We start from the raw sequence: 20085 nt of genomic DNA, 5'->3' as shown, positions 1-20085 counted from the left end.
ACAGGCATACACCCTATAACCCCATTTCAGACTTATTTCCTCCCCAAAACACTTACTGGTACATTTGCTGATCCTTTAGAGGGCTATTTGTACTTCCATAATAGTTTGTTTCTACTTTTCTGTCTTCTTTTCCCCAAAATCATTTCTCAGCTGCAGTTTCCATTCCTCCGCAGTCCTCGAGCAAGTTATTTGCTGTCAGTCTTGTACAGACAGACTGTCTGGTTTAAAAGCAAGAGCAAAACAGTCCTAAAAAAAAGACCCTATAATATATCCATCCACTTCGTGCATCCCTAGGAAACACAGACCGCACTCTCTCTTTGCCAGCTCAGCTTTCACTTCTCTAACTCAAGAGCTGAGTTGTTTCTTTCTGCGACTTTACCAAGCCATTTTGAGTAGCGCAGCACAAAAAAGCCCTGCTGTCAAAAGAGGAAGAGCACAGTACTTATGCCAAGTTCCTGCAAGCTCCACCCAAGAACTGATCTGACAAGGAGTCCCAACGGATCCTTCAGAGGGTAAATAGTCACTCAGTAGAAATCAAGTCAAATACCAACAAGCATTAATAAGCATGAAAGCAGACCCCAAATTATTTACATCCATGGGTGAGAGTCCTCCTCCGCTGCAGAGAAGACCACGCTTATATTAGCGCTCTATTAATGGTACAACGTTGAACTCCTGGTTGGTGGTGGTCCATGAGAGAATCCAGGCTGCCTGTGAGAAGGAATAACCACAGATTACTGTAATTTACTCAACTGTATAGCTTTTTGCAAAGTGAAGAAGGGCTTGCACAGGAAATGACTAGATAGATTTCTCAGTGAAAGAGAGAGCCAATGAGTGCGGTGCTCTTATATGGGAAAGCTGGCTGGCTATTGCAAATCCATGATGCTTAACCCCTGCCTGCACATATAGAGGCAACACCTCGTGACTTTCAACAACAGCCCGCTCAGTTCTCATGGGAGGAGGCTGATTTGACCCTGACAGTGTAGAGCCTGTAGTTTAGTTGTCACATTTGTCACTAGGCTCCCTCACTTAGCCCCAGGACAAGCAAGCATGCATCAAAACATCTGAGGTCAACTGTTCCTGTGGGAAGCCACTTCTTACACTTCACACACCCCAGTTATGAGACAGAGCAAACTGTATGAGACAGTAAATCAGCCACAGTGTTACCCGACAAAGTAGCTGGTGTCAGCTGCTCATCACAAGCACAGGAGACTGCACAAAGCAGCCCCAGTTCCAAAACACTTAGGCCACTGGTTACTTAATTTGCCACTAGTGCCCATTTCTTAATGGGCTGGTTCTCCAAAGGAGTGCAAGTCTTGGAGAGGCTTGGAGGTTCCGGCAGCACAGACTGACCACCCCTCCAACCACTTGTAGTTGAGACTGCGTGCACACACTCATACCCCTTCACTTGTCACTCACAAAACAGGACCCCCGGGAAGCAGAGAACATCAGCCCACCCTGAGTGTCTTTGTTTTTTCTCTCCCACTCCGAAGGGAACTGAGGCCTGAGGAGGCAGGTGTGATCCCACAGCATCAGCACAGGATGACATTCAGCACCTGGAAGCTCAACGGCCTTCCCCAGCACAAGGCTGCTGCCTAAAGCAATCCTCGTCTGATGGGGCGGCGGGATGATGGGGGGCTCTCTGGAACGTGGCCATCACCCATAGAAACGTTCCCAGATGGCTCCTGCTTTGAGTCAGATGCAGGCTGAGAGACGACCTTCCTATAAATACACCCTTTAAATGGCGGGGTGCCTTTTCCTCTTTCATGGCTTTGCGTGAGATCACAAGCTTATTTCTCAGATTCCTGTGTTTCAGAATTAAGCTGATCCAGGAACAATGCAAAGCTACTTATTCTTTTCAGGCATAATGTTTTATTAGGACCTACAGAATAGCTGATAGAAGAACAAACCTACACAGATAAATGCTAGACTGGATCTCATCTCTCCTCTCCCTCACTCCAGCCTTGCAATGATTAAGTTCAGTTTGCTTTCATTGTGATACACTTAATTTACTGTGATATCAACAGATATAGATTCAGGCCTGGGAGTTTAGCTCAGACTTACGGGTTTAAATCCTCTCGGGCTTTTCCCCAAACTTCCATGGGAGTCAGCCCATCATTCTAGCCAAGGAATTAAATCAGCCCACAAAAGTGCATCATAACAGAGTTCTTTCTGTGCATCTGGTTTTAATAGCTTACACAGAGGAAGGAGAATGTGCAGCTTGCTGGGAAAGGGATCTCTGCCAGCTGAGAGGTCACCACAGCAAAACAGAAACATGGAGCCACTGGGAGAACAGAGGAACACTGGCATGCACGCACACACATGCGCACACGCCTTCCCAGAGAGCACACCAGGGCAACTGCTTGCATTTCAGGGAAGGGAGAAGCAAAGCAGAAAAAAATACAAGGTCTGCCCAAAGGTGCACTTGCTGGTGACAGCGTTGCGAGGCCAATATTGGGGTTACATCACTGCTGAGCACCGGCCAGCACAGCTGGACACGAAGCTTAGCGAGCATCTTGCTACCAAAACTGAAAATCCTGATAACTGTTTGTATTCAGGAGAAAGGCATCCTAAGCATCATGCAGGGAGAATAAAAGCGGCAGTTTAATTTCACCTATCTGCCGGCCTGAGTCTTCAAAAGCAACATGTTATCCTCTTGCCTTTTAAGGCTTTTATTTGGGGGAACGAGGAAGAATCTTGCAATTGCTCAGTGCTCGTTTTGCTGATGGAAATGTGTCTGGTGGCACTAAGGTTCTCATGTCAGGAGAGAACCATTCTGTGGAAACCTTAAATTCGGGAAAAGAGAAGTCAATCTCTTTAACTACTAAGTGAAATTTTAAGTCAAATCAATAATTTTCATTTCACAGTATTATCAAATATTTTCTTAATTATGATATAATTGTAGATTGTATATGAAGAAGTGCAATAATTCATGGCAGGAACAGCGATGGCCATAACCTGCTGAAATAGAAAGCGAAAGGAAGCATGAAGATGGCTTTCTGCAAAAAGGGAAACAAACACATTTCCTAAAATACGTATTCTCCCTTTACCTAGGTGCCCATTTTTACCAAGTACTGAAAAATGTAATACTCTATAATAAATATCACATTTTCTGTATGCTGTAAATAAATGATCGGAGTCACTTACATGTGTCTGTAATTTAACTGCGGCATTAATCTGTAGCCACTCTAAAGGGCAGCAGCTCAAAATCGTCTTCACAGGAGGCGGGAAGCCTGCAATAACAGCATGCAAGGGTGGGCCATTGACATTTCCTCCAGAACGACAGGTAGGCCAGGGCTTCATTCAAACCTCACGAAGGCCACGCAGCTAAAAGAGAAAACTTATTTCTTTTAAAGGTGCACTTTCACACGTGGAAAAATATAAACTATTTTTGCAAGGCCAGGCCTTTTTTTTCATGCAACGTTTGTAAAACCCACACTGAAGGGATGAATTTTAGCAGCTTCGTTTGTTATCGTCACACAGTTGGCATCCCATACCTCTAGAGACACCAGCCAGTGCCCAACCTAAAACTCAAATATTCTTAAATATAATTCCTTGTCAGACCTTGTCTGATAGCCCTGGGGACTCAATTAATTTACATGACAGTATTTCTGTAACTACTAGATTTAATATTAGACTTAATAATGGAAAGGTAATATTTAAAGGCTCCTGTCTATACGCTTCTTGGGCCTTTGAAGGAACCATCCACTTGACTTATTCCTTAAAGGGAAGCCTGAAGGAACGCTCCACTGACAATCAAACAGCAGCAAACCATGGCACCAACGGTGATGTCCCACAAGGACACTTCTGTGGGGAAACACCGACATCCAGTGGCCGTTAAGTAAACCGGGATTCCTGCGGCTGCCGAGAACAGCCCCTACAGGAAATCTTTCGAAACCAGAGCTGCAAGCGTACACTTGTGAGAGTTATAGTCATTCACTTACTGTTTGCATCAAAGTTAACAGAAACGTGTCCAATTTAAAAACTCAAGTTCCAAATAAGGCTGGTTTTGATGATGCAGCAACGTCCATAAATATAAAATTGCGCAGGCAATGATCTTCAAACTCAGCTGCTACGTAACGCCTTTGGAACGGCGGACAAGAGTGCCCAAATACTGAGGTATTCCCAGTGCTTCTCTGCCTTAACCCGCACTTTCCCTACATGATTACGTTTTGGGGCAGGTGCTACCACAGCAAAACACTGAACATATCCAAACCCCAGTATAACAGGGTTATCTCATTTGTCTTCCTAAAACAGAAGTATTTTTTTAAAAGCATGTAACACAAAACCCCTGAAAACTTGCAATTTTAATTTTCTTTTTAAAAGAGAGAACAAAAGAACAAACTAGAAATTAACTGAAGCTGTAAGAAAAACCACAAAGCCCAGCCACAAAGCTCAGGTTGCAGCAGGATCAAAAGATGTTACCGGAATCTGTTGTCTGTATGGGAGCATTAGGATTATTCCATTTTATCAGCATATAGATTCCAGCTAAAGCCTATTAAAATCTCACTTTAGTTATGAGTAGTTGGCCCTAAGCAGACTGAAGAGTTACCAGCATATTGTAAGAAAAACTAATGTATCTTAACAACATAAATCATTCATATTGCCCCGTACCTGTCTTTTGTTCATAACTTTTTCAGTGTAAAGAATGCACATTATGCAAAGCCATTTTACATTTCCTTGTAATTTATATACATTTCCCTAATTCACCTCACTTGAGATAATTGCAAAGATTTCTCTTTATTAATGAAGAAGTCCCTTGCAGTCATCTCTTCCAGCTAGCGACTGCTGCCTCTCCGTCAGCGGCGGGATCAGGAGCCTGGTAACAACACGGCTCCTTCAAGAGAAGCAGAATCCCAGCACACGCGCCCCCGCAGCGAGCCAGCCGAGTCCGGCTCCGCGCTTCACCCAGGGCACTGCTGCAACACCACGCACCGGGGGATTTCGCTCCTTGTACTCTGGCTTTAAGGATGTGCCGTTCTGTGCCATTTCTAGGCAGTCAGTTCATTTTCAGCACAAGCCCCACCTAAAAAAACCTTCCTACAGGGCTGTGGCAAACAGCACGCGGACGCGTGCAGTTTCACGCAATCAGCCCGGGCTGCTGAAACCAGGCCGGAGCCGCTCCCTGCAACCAAACGCCTGAACATCACCCCCCCTTCCTGCTGCTTACTACCTCAGGGGCAACGTCAGACCGAAGCGGGCTCCGGGCATGGCTCCGCTTACGGACCATCCACAAACAGGGCCACCACAAGGACCACAGAGGCAACGGTTCAACATAGGTTTGGCTCAGGCTGTATAAAGCTGGAGCGATCGCGGACCGGGAAGCTGGTGCAGACCCGCTCACGCAGCTACACGTCACCTTCCCAGGGTCCCCGTTCCTGCAGAGCAGACCAAACCCGAGAGCTCTGCACAAAGCCAGCGGCCCCTAACGTTGCCTAGTGAGCCTGGGCACCGCACCCCGTGTGGGCAACACTTTGCAGCAGTTCTCACTCAGGGGCTCGCTCTGGAGAAGGGGTACCTGCCACTTGCGGGCTCGCGCCTGAAACAGCGTGCCCACAGCCTGCCTTTCCTGACCAGTTACCGTCTGTAACTGGTCAGAGCACAGCTTAGCTATGAGAAGAACTGGAGAAAGGACATCTCTTAATTACGAACCAGGAAAGATAAAATAATTAGCAGAAAAATATAATGTACGTTTATTCCGTGCCATACCTCCTCTGGCCTGTGAGCTGCTCGGGAGTTCATACACCGCTGAGCGGACGGCGGGCTGAGACGCCCAGTCAGAAGTCTTGAGCGGCTGAGGTGGGAAGGGACCCTGGAGGTCTCCTTGCCCAGCCCTCCTGCTCAGCCAGGGCCACCCAGCGCTGGGGCCCAGAACCACGTCCAGACGGCTTCTGCCTATCTCCACAACCTCTCTGGGCAACCTCCCTAGGGGGCTCAACGGGGAAAAGCAAAACCTGGCCAAGTGGCTGAACTGCAGAAAGCATAAATCCAAGGAAAGGCAAAGGAAGCAATGGCTGGAAGCCTCAAGTAATCTGCAGACAGTCTCTCTCTGGCAGAAACAGCAATTGTTCACAGAACTCCTGAGGGCACAGCTACGTGTGGTAGACAGGGAAGCAACACCTGCTGCTGAAAAGAAACCCATGATGATTATAACCATCAAACCCACACACAACTGTTACAACGGGCAGTTTTCTGTGAAAACAGTGGTGAAACATTTTGGCCGTGACTGCACGCCGGTCCACACTGCCAACGCGCTGCTAACGCAACCGCGTTACTTCCCACAGACACCCCGTGATGTTAAATTGAAAGCTGAAATTCAAAAGGGACAAACTTTCACAGCAACGCTACAGGGGACAGAAAAAAAAGAAGAGTCAATCAAGATGGTGCATAATACAGGGGTATCAGTAAAAAGCACCAGCACAGGAACACTGTGCACACAGCATACGGGTGCAGAGACTCCTGGGTCAAGCTAGGCAGCTCTCAAAATTCAACACACGAGGACACCGACACCCTTACAGCCTGGTTAAGCTTCTGTGAAAGGGCACACAGATGACTCCCTCCACCTTTTTAAGACCCACCACTACACAGTTGATTTAAACCCTTCTAACCCCACCTGTTTGCATAAGTTCCCTTAACCCACCCCACTTAAAAAAAAACCCAAAGACAACCCAGACTTTAACAAGAACGCCTGAACATTTGGGATTAGCTTGTGTAAAAGCCTTTTGCTTAAATCGAAACTGTGACTCAGTAGCCAAGAGCAGCTCACTTAAGCCAATGCATTAGGGCAGCCCTCCCACCCCCCTGCAGTTACTCCTTCCCCAGAGGAAGTGTTCCACAGACATCAGCCACCAGCAAAGACACCCCACAACCACTTTTGTAAAATTTACCTTAACAGGCTGACACTAAACTTTTTCCACTTAAAAAAAAGCCACTCATGTTCACTCACACAGCTTACCCCCCACCCCCCACCCCGAGCACAGTCAAGCTCAAATCACTCCATGGCAGTGCCATAAATTGAGGCTGTTCATCCTTGTCTCTGGACTAGTCAAGTCAATTTTAACATACTAGAAGTTGCAGCAAAGCCCACCCCACGGCCCTGACAGGCATACCACCCTCATTTGGTATGTGGCATTCGGGGGTCTTTAGCAGAACCTATCCTTCCTAGAACTAGAGTTGTTCCAATGAAGAAATAACATGGTATCAGTGCTTAAATTAAGACTTTAATCTTTTACCCACAAGGTCCTCATTATACATGCAAAGAGGCTTCAGCTACGAAGGAACAAAGCCAAGGTAAGCAGGTCACTTAAATACACCAGTTTTACTAGCTTGAACTGACACAGACTACAAACTGATGTGCAACAGAAAACTTTATTAGCATTTCAGACAGTTGCTCAGCAGTTACTTAAGCTTGCATTAACCTTGCATTTAACTTAAGACATTGAAGAACTACAGTGCAAACACAAGTGCTATTGGCGATCTTGTCATCAAGCAAGATGCACAATAACTTAACAGCCACCCCTCAGGCGCAGCACAAGATGGAGGGTGGATTCCTTCTGGATGTTGTAGTCGGACAGGGTGCGGCCATCTTCCAGCTGCTTGCCAGCGAAGATCAGCCTCTGCTGATCAGGGGGAATGCCTTCCTTGTCCTGGATCTTGGCTTTCACGTTCTCAATAGTATCACTGGGCTCGACCTCGAGGGTGATGGTCTTGCCGGTCAGGGTCTTCACAAAGATCTGCATGCCACCCCTCAGGCGCAGCACAAGATGGAGGGTGGATTCCTTCTGGATGTTGTAATCTGAGAGGGTACGACCATCTTCCAGCTGCTTGCCGGCAAAGATCAGCCTCTGCTGATCGGGGGGAATGCCTTCCTTGTCCTGGATCTTTGCCTTCACATTCTCAATGGTATCACTGGGCTCAACCTCGAGGGTGATGGTCTTGCCGGTCAAGGTCTTCACAAAGATCTGCATGCCACCCCTCAGGCGCAGCACAAGATGGAGGGTGGATTCCTTCTGGATGTTGTAGTCAGACAGGGTGCGGCCATCTTCCAGCTGCTTGCCAGCGAAGATCAGCCTCTGCTGATCAGGGGGAATGCCTTCCTTGTCCTGGATCTTGGCTTTCACGTTCTCAATGGTATCACTGGGCTCGACCTCGAGGGTGATGGTCTTGCCGGTCAGGGTCTTCACAAAGATCTGCATGCCACCCCTCAGGCGCAGCACAAGATGGAGGGTGGATTCCTTCTGGATGTTGTAGTCAGACAGGGTGCGGCCATCTTCCAGCTGCTTGCCAGCAAAGATCAGCCTCTGCTGATCGGGGGGAATGCCTTCCTTGTCCTGGATCTTTGCCTTCACATTCTCAATAGTATCACTGGGCTCGACCTCGAGGGTGATGGTCTTGCCGGTCAGGGTCTTCACAAAGATCTGCATGCCACCCCTCAGGCGCAGCACAAGATGGAGGGTGGATTCCTTCTGGATGTTGTAGTCAGACAGGGTGCGGCCATCTTCCAGCTGCTTGCCAGCGAAGATCAGCCTCTGCTGATCAGGGGGAATGCCTTCCTTGTCCTGGATCTTTGCCTTCACATTCTCAATGGTGTCACTAGGCTCGACCTCGAGGGTGATGGTCTTGCCGGTCAGGGTCTTTACAAAGATCTGCATCTTTAACTGCAAAACATACAAAAGCTACACCTTTAGATACTTAGTAAAGTTACTTAATAATTTCTAAATAAACAGGTTAATGCTACTATTTCACTATGTAAATGTCAGCTGAGATTTCTGGTTTTTTAGTAACCCTTTCTACAAGGCTTTAACATTAACTAATTAGACCTCTTTATAAGACTCGGTATATACTGCGTCCCTGTAACAGACGCCTTTCGCAGCCCCTCACCAGCCGGCTCCCGGTCCCACCCCACCCCCGCAGCAATGCGGCAGCAGGACGCGCCGCCGCAGCCCCCCCTCCCGCACAGCCGCTCCCCCCGCCGCCGTGACTCAGCAGCCTCCTTCCGGGCACGGCAAGCACAGGCCCCGCCATTTTCACCGTAAGGCTACCTCCTTCTCCTCACAAAGCTATTTATCCTTCCCCCCGCCCCAGCTCTTAGCGACGCGACTGAGCATAAAGACGCGATTCCGCACTATCCCACCCGGCCCCCCACTCCACACCGCCCCGCAAGCGCCCACCCCCCCACATACCTTCCTGCCCACAACAACCTTCCTGGTTTTCCCCCTTTCAACCGCGCCCCCGAGCACCCCAGCAGTCCACTCACGTCTCCGGCCCCAACTGCTGTTCCACAGAAGCACTCCGGTACCGCGCAGCTCCAATCTGCGGCGTGACGCAGACCCACAGCTATTTATAGAGTGTCGGGTATACAGTCCCCGCCCCCTGTAATTGACGTGTCCATACGCCTCCCAAAGTAGTCCCAAGTAAAAGACCACTGTTGTGGAAAACACTCGCCTTTCTCTGCTCCAACTTCTCTTCCCGGGGGAAAAAGGGTCCGAGAGTCCTAGTGCGGGACCCCAGACCCCCAAAATCTGGGTATTTCTGAGGGCGCGGGTGAATCTGGAGGTGCGGTGAAGCGGTTCGTAGAACGACGGGAAGTCGTCACTGATTGGCGCAGCAGGTAGAAGGGTGGGTGTTGATTGGTTTATCCGGGGAGAAGCTCGCGCAGGGCGAGGAGGGGCGGCTCTGAGGAAAGCTCTGGAAGATTCGCGTGCTGCTCGGCGCTGATTGGTGCGCGGTGAGGTCAGCGCTGTTGCTAGGGCGGAGCCGCCCGGCGGAGGCAGATTTCGCTGAGGCGGTGGTTGTGCGCGTGCGTGGTAGCGCTGCTGCTCTGGCCGGCCGGGGTGGGGGGGCGCTGGCAGCCCCGTAGCCGTGGCGTTTTGACTGGGGTGATTTTTATAGTCGTTCCCCCATCTCAGCCCCTGGCAGTGCTTAGGGAAGAGTCTGGCACAGGTTGGGGGAAAAGTGCTTTGCAGAAAGAGGGGTTACCCTTAGCACCAGCCCTTTGTTGGCCAGCAGATCAGACTGACCCCCTTTCCTGGGGTGGTGTGAAGCGTTTATGGCAGAGCCTGGAACGGGCTGTAAGGCTAGTCTTGTTGTCTGGGGCTGTGAAGAAAAGCTGGGAAGAGCAGAAGTGAGGTAGCAAAGCTGTAAAAATGTTATTTAGACATTTGGCAAGTGCGGGTGACATTGGGTGCGTCACGTGTGCTGCAGGCTGAGCGTGCCCCTTGTCATGCAGCCTGTTTCCTGAGCAGCCCTTTGAACCAATTTCAGCTGGCTGGCAACTTAATGTGAGGTTGCAAAACAACTCCTGTAATAAAATGCTGACATCTGAAATTCAAATGGCTGTTTACTTGCCTTCAGAACAGGAAGCTTTGATTAGGTTATGGAGCAACTTCCTTTGGTGAACTGAGCGTGTGGAAATGTGCTTTGTGTTAATTAGGAGTCATTATACCTTTCAGGCTGGCTCTTAACTCATTTTATATCGTATTATATCTGGAGTACACAAAATCCAGAAAGGTTTTTATGTGGTAGTGTTTCATCTGCTGCTGGTTCCCTCAGTGAAGCCAGATGAACTTGCTGTTAAATCCTCCACTCCCAAAGCATGAGCACGTATGTGAATGGCAGGATTCAGTACAGAGCTACTCTATTTCCCCCTGAAAAAAATACAAACAACAAACCACCAAAAAACCCACCACCACCAAACCCCTTTTGCTTTCCTTTTTCCTAACAGGGCTGTGTCTGCCTCCTGGTTTACAGTAAAAAGGAAATAAATCATCCCAACAATAATTATTCACCATGTAGAAACAGGAAGACAGGAATATGGTAACTGGAAAGTTCAGAGACAGCTCTATGCCAGTAACCAACCTTGGAAATATTACTCAGCTACATAAATTTAGGAAAAAAGGCAGATATAGGCAGTATCACATTTGTTTTCTTTATGTTGCCAGTTTTGCTCGGTGTTTTGAACAGGTCCGTTTTGTTTGTGCGATGCCAGGGTGACTAAATGCTTGCTCAAGGCTGGCCTGTGTATGCGGCGTATCTCAGGCACCGCTCCAGGAACCGTGTCCCCCAGCCAAATAATATTGTGGAGTCCCGAGAGGACGGCCACCAGTACCTCATACCTAGCAATGTGAAAGGCCACATCTGTTAAACCGGAGATTAACCGCAGGCTAATCTAAAGACTGGCCTGTGTTTGAGCACATCAGACTTGCATTAAGGATTTTAGTGTACATGTCTCTTTAATGTCCTTCTAGATGGAGGAGGAGACATTTCTGTCTTTTTTTTTTTCCTTTCTGTGTAAACCAGGAAACACAGGAGGCCTCCCTTGTTTTTTTCTAAGTATGGCTAAATCCTACGGCTAATCTGCTTTCACTGTTGTTGTTCAGTCTCTGTTTAAGATTTCAAATCAACAGATCAGAATAAAGTCGCAACAAGATGGGTCTACCGTGGGTAGTTCTTTAAATACCTTGTTAATAATGGCTCCTGAAAAACTCCTTCTTCAGGAAATGACGTTACCCAACGCAAGCACAGGCGGCAACATGCCGACATCGAACGCAGATCCTGTATGAAAAACAATTATGGATTAAATTCCTCAATTCCATTCAAAAAGCCTCATTATTTTCCTCAGTTATCCCTCTGCGCACCCAACTCCAGGGCTAGCAGAATGTAACTAACCTCCACAGCCTGGGGGCAGGCGCTGCACAGGCCGCCATCAGCATTCCCCAGCCTCCGCTGATGGGGTTCATTCAGCTCTAACTATTCAGTTCTACGTATCTCACAGAGCCACCTCTTTTGTCTGGGGGGTGTGTGGGAATGAATACAGAGCCCTTCTTAAATACCTCTTGCCCTGTCCCTCGGCTTTTACTGTGTGGTAAGCTTGTGCCCTGAATGTTACACACTTCGTATCTCCATAGATTCTTTATACTACTTTAATGCTAATTATTATCAAATTGAGAGGTACTTATTGTAAAGTCAGAATGCAGTGTTTATATATTGTGAGCCAGATTCTGCCTCATTTTCACCTATTATATGTGCACAACGATCTCCCAAGTTGGAGGTGATGGCCTTGTGACTTCCTTTTGCTGAATTTCAGCGTAAAGCTGAGAATTTCTTCAGAAAATATTTTACTACCTGAATTTGATACAGACAAAGGAGATCTCTTTATTAAATGGTGTGGTAACTGGTGGTTGTATGAAGCACCTGTATTTAACATCCAGGCCACTCTTCCTCCAGTAGCTCTTGGTGAGTAAGACGCATCAAGCAGCTGACTGTGAACTGTATATAAATAAATGCAAAGCTGAAAAAACACAAATCTGTATCTTGTGACTGGCCTGACTGCACAGGTGGTTCCAGCCTTTGGCAGGGCATGGGGCCTGCAGTGAGGAACACGCATTTCTTTCCAAGTGGTTTCAAAAGTAGGTCACCGCGCGGTAGTACAAAGCGACCTGCTTTCGGAAGAGAAGAATCTGGGGTCAAAGAAACGTTCCCAGCAGATCTGTACCTTCTAGAACACAAGATGGGTCTGGTTTTTATGGACACTGATGTCCTGAGAACAGCATAGCGTTTCTGCATGAGCAATGCCAAATGAAGCAATCTGTTTATCTTTAGTTACAAGGGTTTATCCTGGGACAGTCAGGCGATTTCAGTGTGTGTGTGGCAGGTTCAGTGCTGTTCCTTTGCTCCGATAAAAACAGGGCTACTTGCCACAGGGAAAAAAACAATGTATATTCCTACCTCATAATATTACTCATACCTCCCTCAGGTCTCTCTCTCTGTGTATGTCACAGAATAATTATATTTATCTATTTACAGTTTTGGAGATAAATATTTTCTCCCCAAACCTATAAACTGCAATAAGGCCTCGTCTTTGCTGAAGTTCCAGCCACAAGACAAATAGAGCCGTGGCATGTTACTGCTTGTCCTTGCACCGCCGAGCTCAAGGGTTACAAAAATAGTGAGTCACAACTCAAAGTACTATGAGATTGACTGCAGTGTTATGAGATTACCAAAAAAAGACAACTAGCTGAGGGGTTTTTTTTAAACCTTATGCTAAAAATACCTTAAATAAACAAAGTTTTTATAAGCTACCAACTTCAGGAGCTGAAAGGCTTAAGAAAAAGAAATAGATATCTAGAGTTGTAGTTAAATGGGGGAAATGAGCAATACTCATCTGTCTCCCTGTTTGTTTAAAGCATGTTTTGACTTGGCAGGGCACATGGGATACAGCTTTAACATCTGATAAACAGGCCCGGGCACGTCTCTCTTTCTCTGTAGGTCTAAATGACCCAGAGGAAGCCCTGGGGCGATTCACTACGCCTCCGGTGTACGGAGACTTCTAAAGGGCATTTTACAAAGACGCCATCAGCCTAAAATCACAGGTTTGTGTCTGCATGTTACGCCAGTGAAAGCAGCAATTAATAACTAGGTCTGTTCTAAAAATTACTTGTCTGCATCTTTGCAGTCTGCCTCCTGCCTGTGAGTCTTTTGGATCTGAGCCAAGCTGCACTGCAGTGAAGGCGCTCTCTTTGTTCGGATTCTCTGCTGCGTCTGAGCTGATTTAGCATGTGGTTTCCAGGGTGAAGTTTTTCAGCAGGATAGCAAAGAAGCACCTTGAAAAATAGAAAGACAGAAGAAATAAGTCCTAAAACATTGTTAATCATTATGAATGTGTTTCAACAGAACCTCTCTGACAGCGAACAAAAATAAATACTGTCAAGGCCATTCTGGCAGCCTTCCTCTATCAGCCCAGAGGTGATACCGCCTGTATTTGTCTTCAGATCCAGCTTGGATCCCTTGATGGTGAGGAGAATCTCCAGAATGCTTCCCCCTCTGCAACAGTAAGACTAAAATCCCAGCACTGACTTTTTTCTCCCATGCACAAACTATGTAGTTTTAACTACCTCAGTTCTTTTAAGGGTGGTGTTGGCTCTACACTACTTCTAAGTCCCTGCTTATGAGATGAAAGGCGTCCCTAGTTCCTAATGCTCTTTAACCCACAAACATGTAGCTGCTTTCAGTGCTGCTTTTGCGACAAAAATGCCAGTACAGACAGGATCTCAATGTGGGCTGCAAGCCAGGTCTGCAGAGCTGAGTCATCGTTACACAAGCAGAGCCGAGATGGCACAGAAAAGCACCTTTGTACGTTAAGGTTAAAACACGTCAGCTGTTGAACTTCAGATATCACAGGACACTTAAAGAGAACAAACAGTGATTTACTGGACTTCTCCTCTCGTCCACCCCATCATCTTTCCGAATAATTCTTCCTTTTCCATTTTGTCTCAGAAGCTTAAGAGCAAAAGCATCCTTCACCAAGCTGTTGGCTTCTACCGAAGTTTGGCAAACGTTGCAGCAGGTTTGGAAGTCACGTACCAGTGAGAGCTGTTCACAATTTGGGCACTGGGCAGCACCTGCCGCCCAGGTACGCTGACAGTACAGCACGCAACCACTGAAATTTAGGGCTTGCAAATCAGAATAGCAGTGAAATTTATCATCGCCCAGAGATTAACTATAAAGCTCTTGAATTATTTACATGAGGCAGGGTTGAGCTTTAAGATTCCTTTGTAATAAAATATGAAGCAAATGAAAAAGGAGGAAGAATTTCTTTACTATAGTCTTCTGAAACCAAACTGCATCTTGTTCTACCCTTTTTGTCTTCCAGTTCTTTAACCTGAAACATCATGGGGGAACAGAATTTAGCTTCTCAAAACACCTTCTACATTTAAAACATGCTGAGCTAAATGTGGAGGGACACAGAGTGATAGATTTGGAGGTATTACAGGGACTGCCTACTCACTCCAGTTTTCTCACTGGAACCGCTTTTCGGGCGCGTACAAGTGCTAGCGTGGCCTGCCTTGCAGAGAGGAGGTCATTTGTGTGAACTGATAGCTAATAAGCTCCTAAAATACATTCCGGCTTTCAGTTTAGTGCAGTTAACCGTTTTTAGGAAAGGAGGACAGACCTTGTAGGCTGAAACCTGCAGTGCTGCTGGCCGAACCCCCTAAACTGCACTGGCTCAGTTTTAGTTTGTGGTCTCTGGTTTCACCTCAGTGACTTTTCCTCCCAAAATATAAGGTGACTAACATGAAACCTAGTGTGACTAAAGGTCTGGGAGTGGCTCAGATCAGGAGCTACAGCTGAACATGCTGGCATGGGCCAGAAGTTGTCACACAGGGCATATTAAAATGGTTCCATTAGGATGAGTAACAAGTACAGAGGTTCACATGAGGAATAACAGGAAATTGTAACTCAGTGCCCTGTCCCATCATCAGAGAAGAGAGGTGCTGAGCCACAGGATTGTTATGCGAGTCCTGGTATGTGCCGTCTCAGGAGGCAGCCTACACACTGTAGGCGCATGTCTTTAAAGCTGTTTTCCAGACCAGAGCGCACTGATAGCTGTTTTGTTTGTCATCGCTCAGATGCTTTGCTATATTCTTGGCTGAGGCATGACCTTTTGGTGCCTCTTCTACCCCAGAACAGACTGTCAGCTCACTTGTTTACATCTTTCCCTGTTCCCCTTTTTGAGAAGAGCAAGACATTAAGTCCTGTTGAAAATACAAACTCTTGATTATAACTCAAACAAAATAAATTTCCAGTCCTGGGCACAAAAATTCATCCTCGGAGTGATTGTTTTTTCTCCCCCAGCCAAAGGTGACTTGGACACCTACAAGTCTTGTACTTCTCCCCTGCAGTGAATAGTTTTACTTGAGAAACAGCATTGTCTTTCAGATGTTCAGGAATAACCTTTTCTGATATATTTACCACTAGAGGGGTGCTTTCACATTTTCCTAAGTTGTTTGGGTTTGGGGTTTTGTTTTTTGGTTTGTTTTTTTTTGTTTGTTTGTTTGTTTGTTTTTGTTTTTTTTTTAAAGGTATGTACTATCTTGATTGGTTTCCTTCTTAACTTTAAGACTTTGGTGACAAAATTTGTTGAAAAGTTGTCTAGTGGGAATCCTGTTAGAACCCATTTCCCTGCAAGGCAGCCATAATGATTTCAAACCTCAAGAAGGACTAAATACACTTCCGAAGGTGCGTCCCGGTACACTGCAGTGTTGTTAAACAGCAGTCTTGTTTCTAAAGGATGGTGGGTGCGTACCTGAGATGTGAAACAATATATCTTTAATAGCGCCTCAGGTCTGCAAAGCACCTTGACATCCTTGAGTATGTGAGGCATCATATGTTTATAATTAAAGGAAAAACCTCGGACTAATGCTTGTGGATAACTGGCATTTCTACCAGTAGAAGGGATTTGACCAGGGAGAGGCGATCCTGCTGCCCTCTGGGGCAAACCGGCTGACGGCGCGGGCCCTGATTTTTCCGTGATTTCCAGTTTCCCTCGCTCGCGGTGCCCTCCCCCGTTACAGGGGACAGAGAGGGCCGATGCCGACAGCGGAGCGTCTTCTGCGGCTCCGCTCTGAACAGTCAGACCCGGCCCGGGACCCACCCGGGAAGACACCCCCGGCATCCCCCAGAACCCTTCCGGGACCCCCCGTGACACCCCCAGGACCCCCCCATCAAGAACCCGCCGGGACCCCCTTGGCCGCCCCCCGGTCCCGCTGCGCGACGCCGCGGCTCTGCGGCGCCCCCTGGCGGGCGCGGTGCGGCGCGGCGCGGCTCGGCGGCGCATGGGGCGGGCGAGGGCCGGCAGCGCCCGGCGGCCCCGGCGGGACAGCGCGGCCACCAGCTCCGCCGCGGGCGGCAGCCGCCGGGCCCGAGGGAAGAAGGCGAGCGGAGCCCCGGACGGGCCCGGGGCGCAGGCAGAGCCGCCCGGCCCCGGCGCCTTCGATCTGGGGGCGCAGAGCGGGCGCTGGGCCGCCTTTCAGGAGCGGCACCGGCTGAGCTGCGAGGAGGCGGCGCGGCTGCTGCTGGACGCCTAGTGAGTACGGGGCCGGGGCGGCTCTTCCCGCAGCTCCCAGGCTGAGCCGCCCTGCCCGGCGGCTCCTTCCCCCGTTAGACCATCGTTCTCCTGGCAGCACCCGCACGGCCGCAAACGCGGGCTTCTGGGGGGTGGGGGGCTGGGCGTTGTTCTATCGCTCGCACCACGGGGAAAGTGGCTTTTTTATACTAAAGCTTCCTGTGTTTTAGGGCTTTCCCCATCAAAAATGCCCTTGGGGGCATCTTGCGGGATCCGTGAGGCTCAGCTGCCGAATCTCCACCCATTTCCTGCGCTCGCTCTTTCCAGAGCATAGCTCATCATCACTGGGCTGTAACCAGTAACTGTCCGCGGGAGGGAAGATCTGCAGGGAGGAGGTTTTCCCTTTGCATTCTGCCTCCGACCTGCACGGGGGTCCTGCCTCGCTGCTGCGGAGGCGTCGCAGGGGATGGGTCTCCCTGCAGAAGCTCAGAATTTCCTTGGTCATTAAGTTCCTCAGCAATTATGATGCAAAATAAAATGCATTTCAAGTATTATGTAGAATCCACTTCTCTCTGCTTTTCCCAGCTTTTAAAAGGAGGAATATTAGTAGTGCTGGAGCAGCTGTGGGAAAATTGTGGGCAAATTCAGTTCCCAGTTGCTTTGTGATAAAACCACTGGTTTCTATGTACTGTGGTGCACGGATAGAGCTGTAGCCTGGGACAGCATCCTGACCTGGCCTGTGGCGGGGGAGCGTGTTCTGTACTGCACGCGGAGTGTTCTTCACTTGAACTGCTGCTCTTCTTTCCTCTTCACCATTTTAATTAAACCAGAAGGGCAGTTGCTGCAGAGCACAAAAGCCATCCTCTACGTCACTTGAGTCATTTGAGTCATTTGAGTGAATACATTTTCTGGCGCTCTGCAATTGCTCAGAGCAGAACTGAGTTAGGTGGTACATAGCCTTACTGTTTCTTGGCAAAAAAAAAAAAAAAAGTATGATCACAAAACCTCTCTGTTGTTTCTCTCCCCAGCGAATACAGAGGTTTGGTCAAACACACGGGAGGCTGTCACTGCGGAGCCATCCGCTTTGAGGTCTGGGCTTCAGCAGATCTGCATGTTTTTAACTGCAAGTGAGTTGGTTTGGTTTTTTTCCCTTTTCTTATAGATGAATATAAGCTCGTTATGCTCGTCTGATCAATACCTTAGAGCTAAAAGAAGATGACACAACAGCAGAACATCTTCTGAGGTGTTTCCACAGGGCATACCCCTAATTATGCCTGACCCAACACGGGATCAGTGCTGGTTATATCAGGTGCTGGTTCTTTGGGCCAGACGTCAGGTCTCACGTCCATGCCCATGCAGAAAGTGTCAGGAGAGATCTAATGAGCACAGGTGCTCAGCCACCTGCTTTTTGTTTCCTCTAAGCGCAGCGTGCTCAAAGCACATCAACCCTTTTCTAACTTGGCCTTCGCAAGTGAACATTACATCTCTGACCACGTGTGCTTCAGACTACAACAGTGCCTGATTTCAGTAGTGATCCCCCTTCACCTGCAACTAGTTTGCTTCTAGCTCATGGGTAAACTTCAGGATCTTACTTTCTTGTTTGCAAGGTAATTAACGTTGGCAAAATTGGCAAAATTGGCAAAATCTGGTCTGAAAGATTAAGTGGATTTCTCAGGGCTAGAGTTTGTCCTTGTTACATCTGTTGAGAGTTGTATATGTGAAGACAAAATGGCATATAATGTTTGGCGTAGAACCCCTTATCAGTGTGCCTGTGTAGGGGCAGTCTGTTCCCTGGGTGCGCTTAGCCAAACACTGCCGATACCACGAGCCCACTTGCACTGCTTACCTCTGTGATGCTGACCGGGAGCCGTTGTAGCTGCCAGTGGAATTTCTGTTGTCAAGAGCTCCATGCTACATCTGACAGTTGTCCTACAACTTGTCCGCTGCTTCTAGAAGGGTCTGCTTTTTCTTTTACAGTTGCAGCATTTGCACAAAGAAACAGAACAGACACTTCATTGTCCCAGCGTCACGTTTCAAGCTGCTGAAGGTAGAGTAAGAATGCAGTAAGAGCATGGCCATGAACACAAGCAGTATAAACTAGTGTTGTCCTCAAAGATGCAAGTGGCAGCCAGTTTTCTGTCCTAAGTTTGTCTATGGCTGGTTGGGGAAAATGGCTGAATTTTATGCAGCTGCTGTGGGTGTTTTAGTGCATCTTATTTAGTGAGCTGACGTTAGAGCTCTTGCAGTTCTCAGGCCTTGACTGGGATGGACACTTGTACATACAAAGTGTAGGGGTTCAGAAAAGGAGCGTGAATGCAGAACTCCCTCTCAAGTAAAGACGTGAAGGGTATTTTACATTTTACATTTCTTAACTACAGGCCCATAGAAAGTAACTAATACATTTATTTATGTGGAAAACTTACATTGCTTTTCATTTGCTTAGGGGGCGGATAATTTGACAACATACACCTTCAACACACATTGTGCCCAGCACACATTCTGCAAAACCTGCGGTGTACAGAGCTTTTATACTCCTCGTTCTAATCCAGATGGTTATGGTAGGTAGAAAGAGTAAACTCTGGTAACCAAAGCTAACCACCAAGCAAACCTTGGATAAAGGCTCCATTGGCTTCTAACATGACAGCGGCGAGCAGCATGTCTCTTAAGAGTTTGCTCCTAAAGTGCTAAACATCTGGAACTGCAGTCTGAACCTGTAGCTCCTCCATAAGAAGCAGTCTTAGCTATGACCTGTGGGCTCCTGCCCATGGCAGGTTTCTCATCTAGGCTCCTCAGCCTTTCAGCAATAGCTGGACTGAGCATTTGCCATGCCCTGAGATGCCCCATCCACAGAGTGGTGCGGGCATCTCCCACGCTTGAGCTAGGAAAAAGCAGGTTTCTGTGTACTTTGTCTTTCTTCAGGAATAGCTCCCCATTGTCTGGATGATGGCACCGTGCAGACCATTGTCACAGAGGATATCAATGGCAAGGAATGGGAGAAGGCAGTGAAGGAACATAAGACCATCAGAGACATGTCAAAACCCTGACACTGACCCAGCAGCTGAACTTGGAGCACTGCCGTGGAACTGTAGTCTGGGCTTTCCTGGGTGAGGGTTGGCAAAAACAATCTCTCCATTATTGTTTGTTCTTAAATAAATCTTTCTATGCTGCCTGACCTATTCGTGACTTTCAGTTTTCAAACCACCTCTGTTCCATAAACCACCCCAGTCTGGTATGTTGGTACTTTG

At 47.9% G+C, this 20085-nt stretch overlaps 3 protein-coding genes across 8 annotated transcripts in view; 1 reads left to right on the top strand and 2 right to left on the bottom strand.

The window, feature by feature from the left end:
* Positions 1-18819, bottom strand: part of LOC104049595 (transient receptor potential cation channel subfamily V member 2) — a 33436-nt gene extending 14617 nt beyond the window's left edge. For 3 of the 6 annotated variants that reach the window (XM_064467945.1, XM_064467940.1, XM_064467944.1), the window contains exons 1-6: positions 18687-18819; positions 13433-13598; positions 11456-11550; positions 3145-3324; positions 592-708; positions 57-246 (exon numbers count right to left, since the gene is read on the bottom strand). The gene's annotated coding sequence lies outside the window, so the exon portion shown is untranslated. Of the gene's footprint in view, positions 1-56; positions 247-591; positions 709-3144; positions 3325-11455; positions 11551-11664; positions 12438-13432; positions 13599-18686 lie in introns of all 6 variants that reach the window. The other 3 variants (XM_064467941.1, XM_064467942.1, XM_064467943.1) reach the window with 3 other exon arrangements.
* On the bottom strand, positions 7198-9546 carry UBB (ubiquitin B). Its single transcript, XM_064467946.1, has 2 exons — positions 9254-9546; positions 7198-8654 (listed from the first exon to the last, which is right to left on the bottom strand). Exon 2 carries the CDS (start codon positions 8646-8648, stop codon positions 7503-7505), a length of 1146 nt encoding a protein of 381 aa, XP_064324016.1. The 5' UTR covers positions 8649-8654; positions 9254-9546; the 3' UTR covers positions 7198-7502.
* On the top strand, positions 16582-20012 carry CENPV (centromere protein V). Its single transcript, XM_064467952.1, has 5 exons — positions 16582-16861; positions 17869-17967; positions 18818-18887; positions 19284-19398; positions 19760-20012. Exons 1-5 carry the CDS (start codon positions 16611-16613, stop codon positions 19882-19884), a joined length of 660 nt encoding a protein of 219 aa, XP_064324022.1. The 5' UTR covers positions 16582-16610; the 3' UTR covers positions 19885-20012.
* Positions 20013-20085: the final 73 nt, after the last annotated feature.

This window comes from Phalacrocorax carbo, chromosome 17 (assembly GCF_963921805.1).
Source record: "Phalacrocorax carbo chromosome 17, bPhaCar2.1, whole genome shotgun sequence".
NCBI lineage: Eukaryota > Metazoa > Chordata > Aves > Suliformes > Phalacrocoracidae > Phalacrocorax > Phalacrocorax carbo.
This window is presented reverse-complemented; position numbering and strand designations above follow the sequence as displayed.

Coding starts and splice junctions, on each gene's coding strand:
- UBB (XM_064467946.1), bottom strand. CDS start 8,648: ATGCAGATCTTTGTAAAGACCCTGACCGGCAAGACCATCACCCTCGAG.
- CENPV (XM_064467952.1), top strand. CDS start 16,611: ATGGGGCGGGCGAGGGCCGGCAGCGCCCGGCGGCCCCGGCGGGACAGC. Junction 17,968..18,817: donor CTGCATGTTTTTAACTGCAA/GTGAGTTGGTTT, acceptor TTTCTTTTACAG/TTGCAGCATTTGCACAAAGA. Junction 19,399..19,759: donor TTCTAATCCAGATGGTTATG/GTAGGTAGAAAG, acceptor GTCTTTCTTCAG/GAATAGCTCCCCATTGTCTG.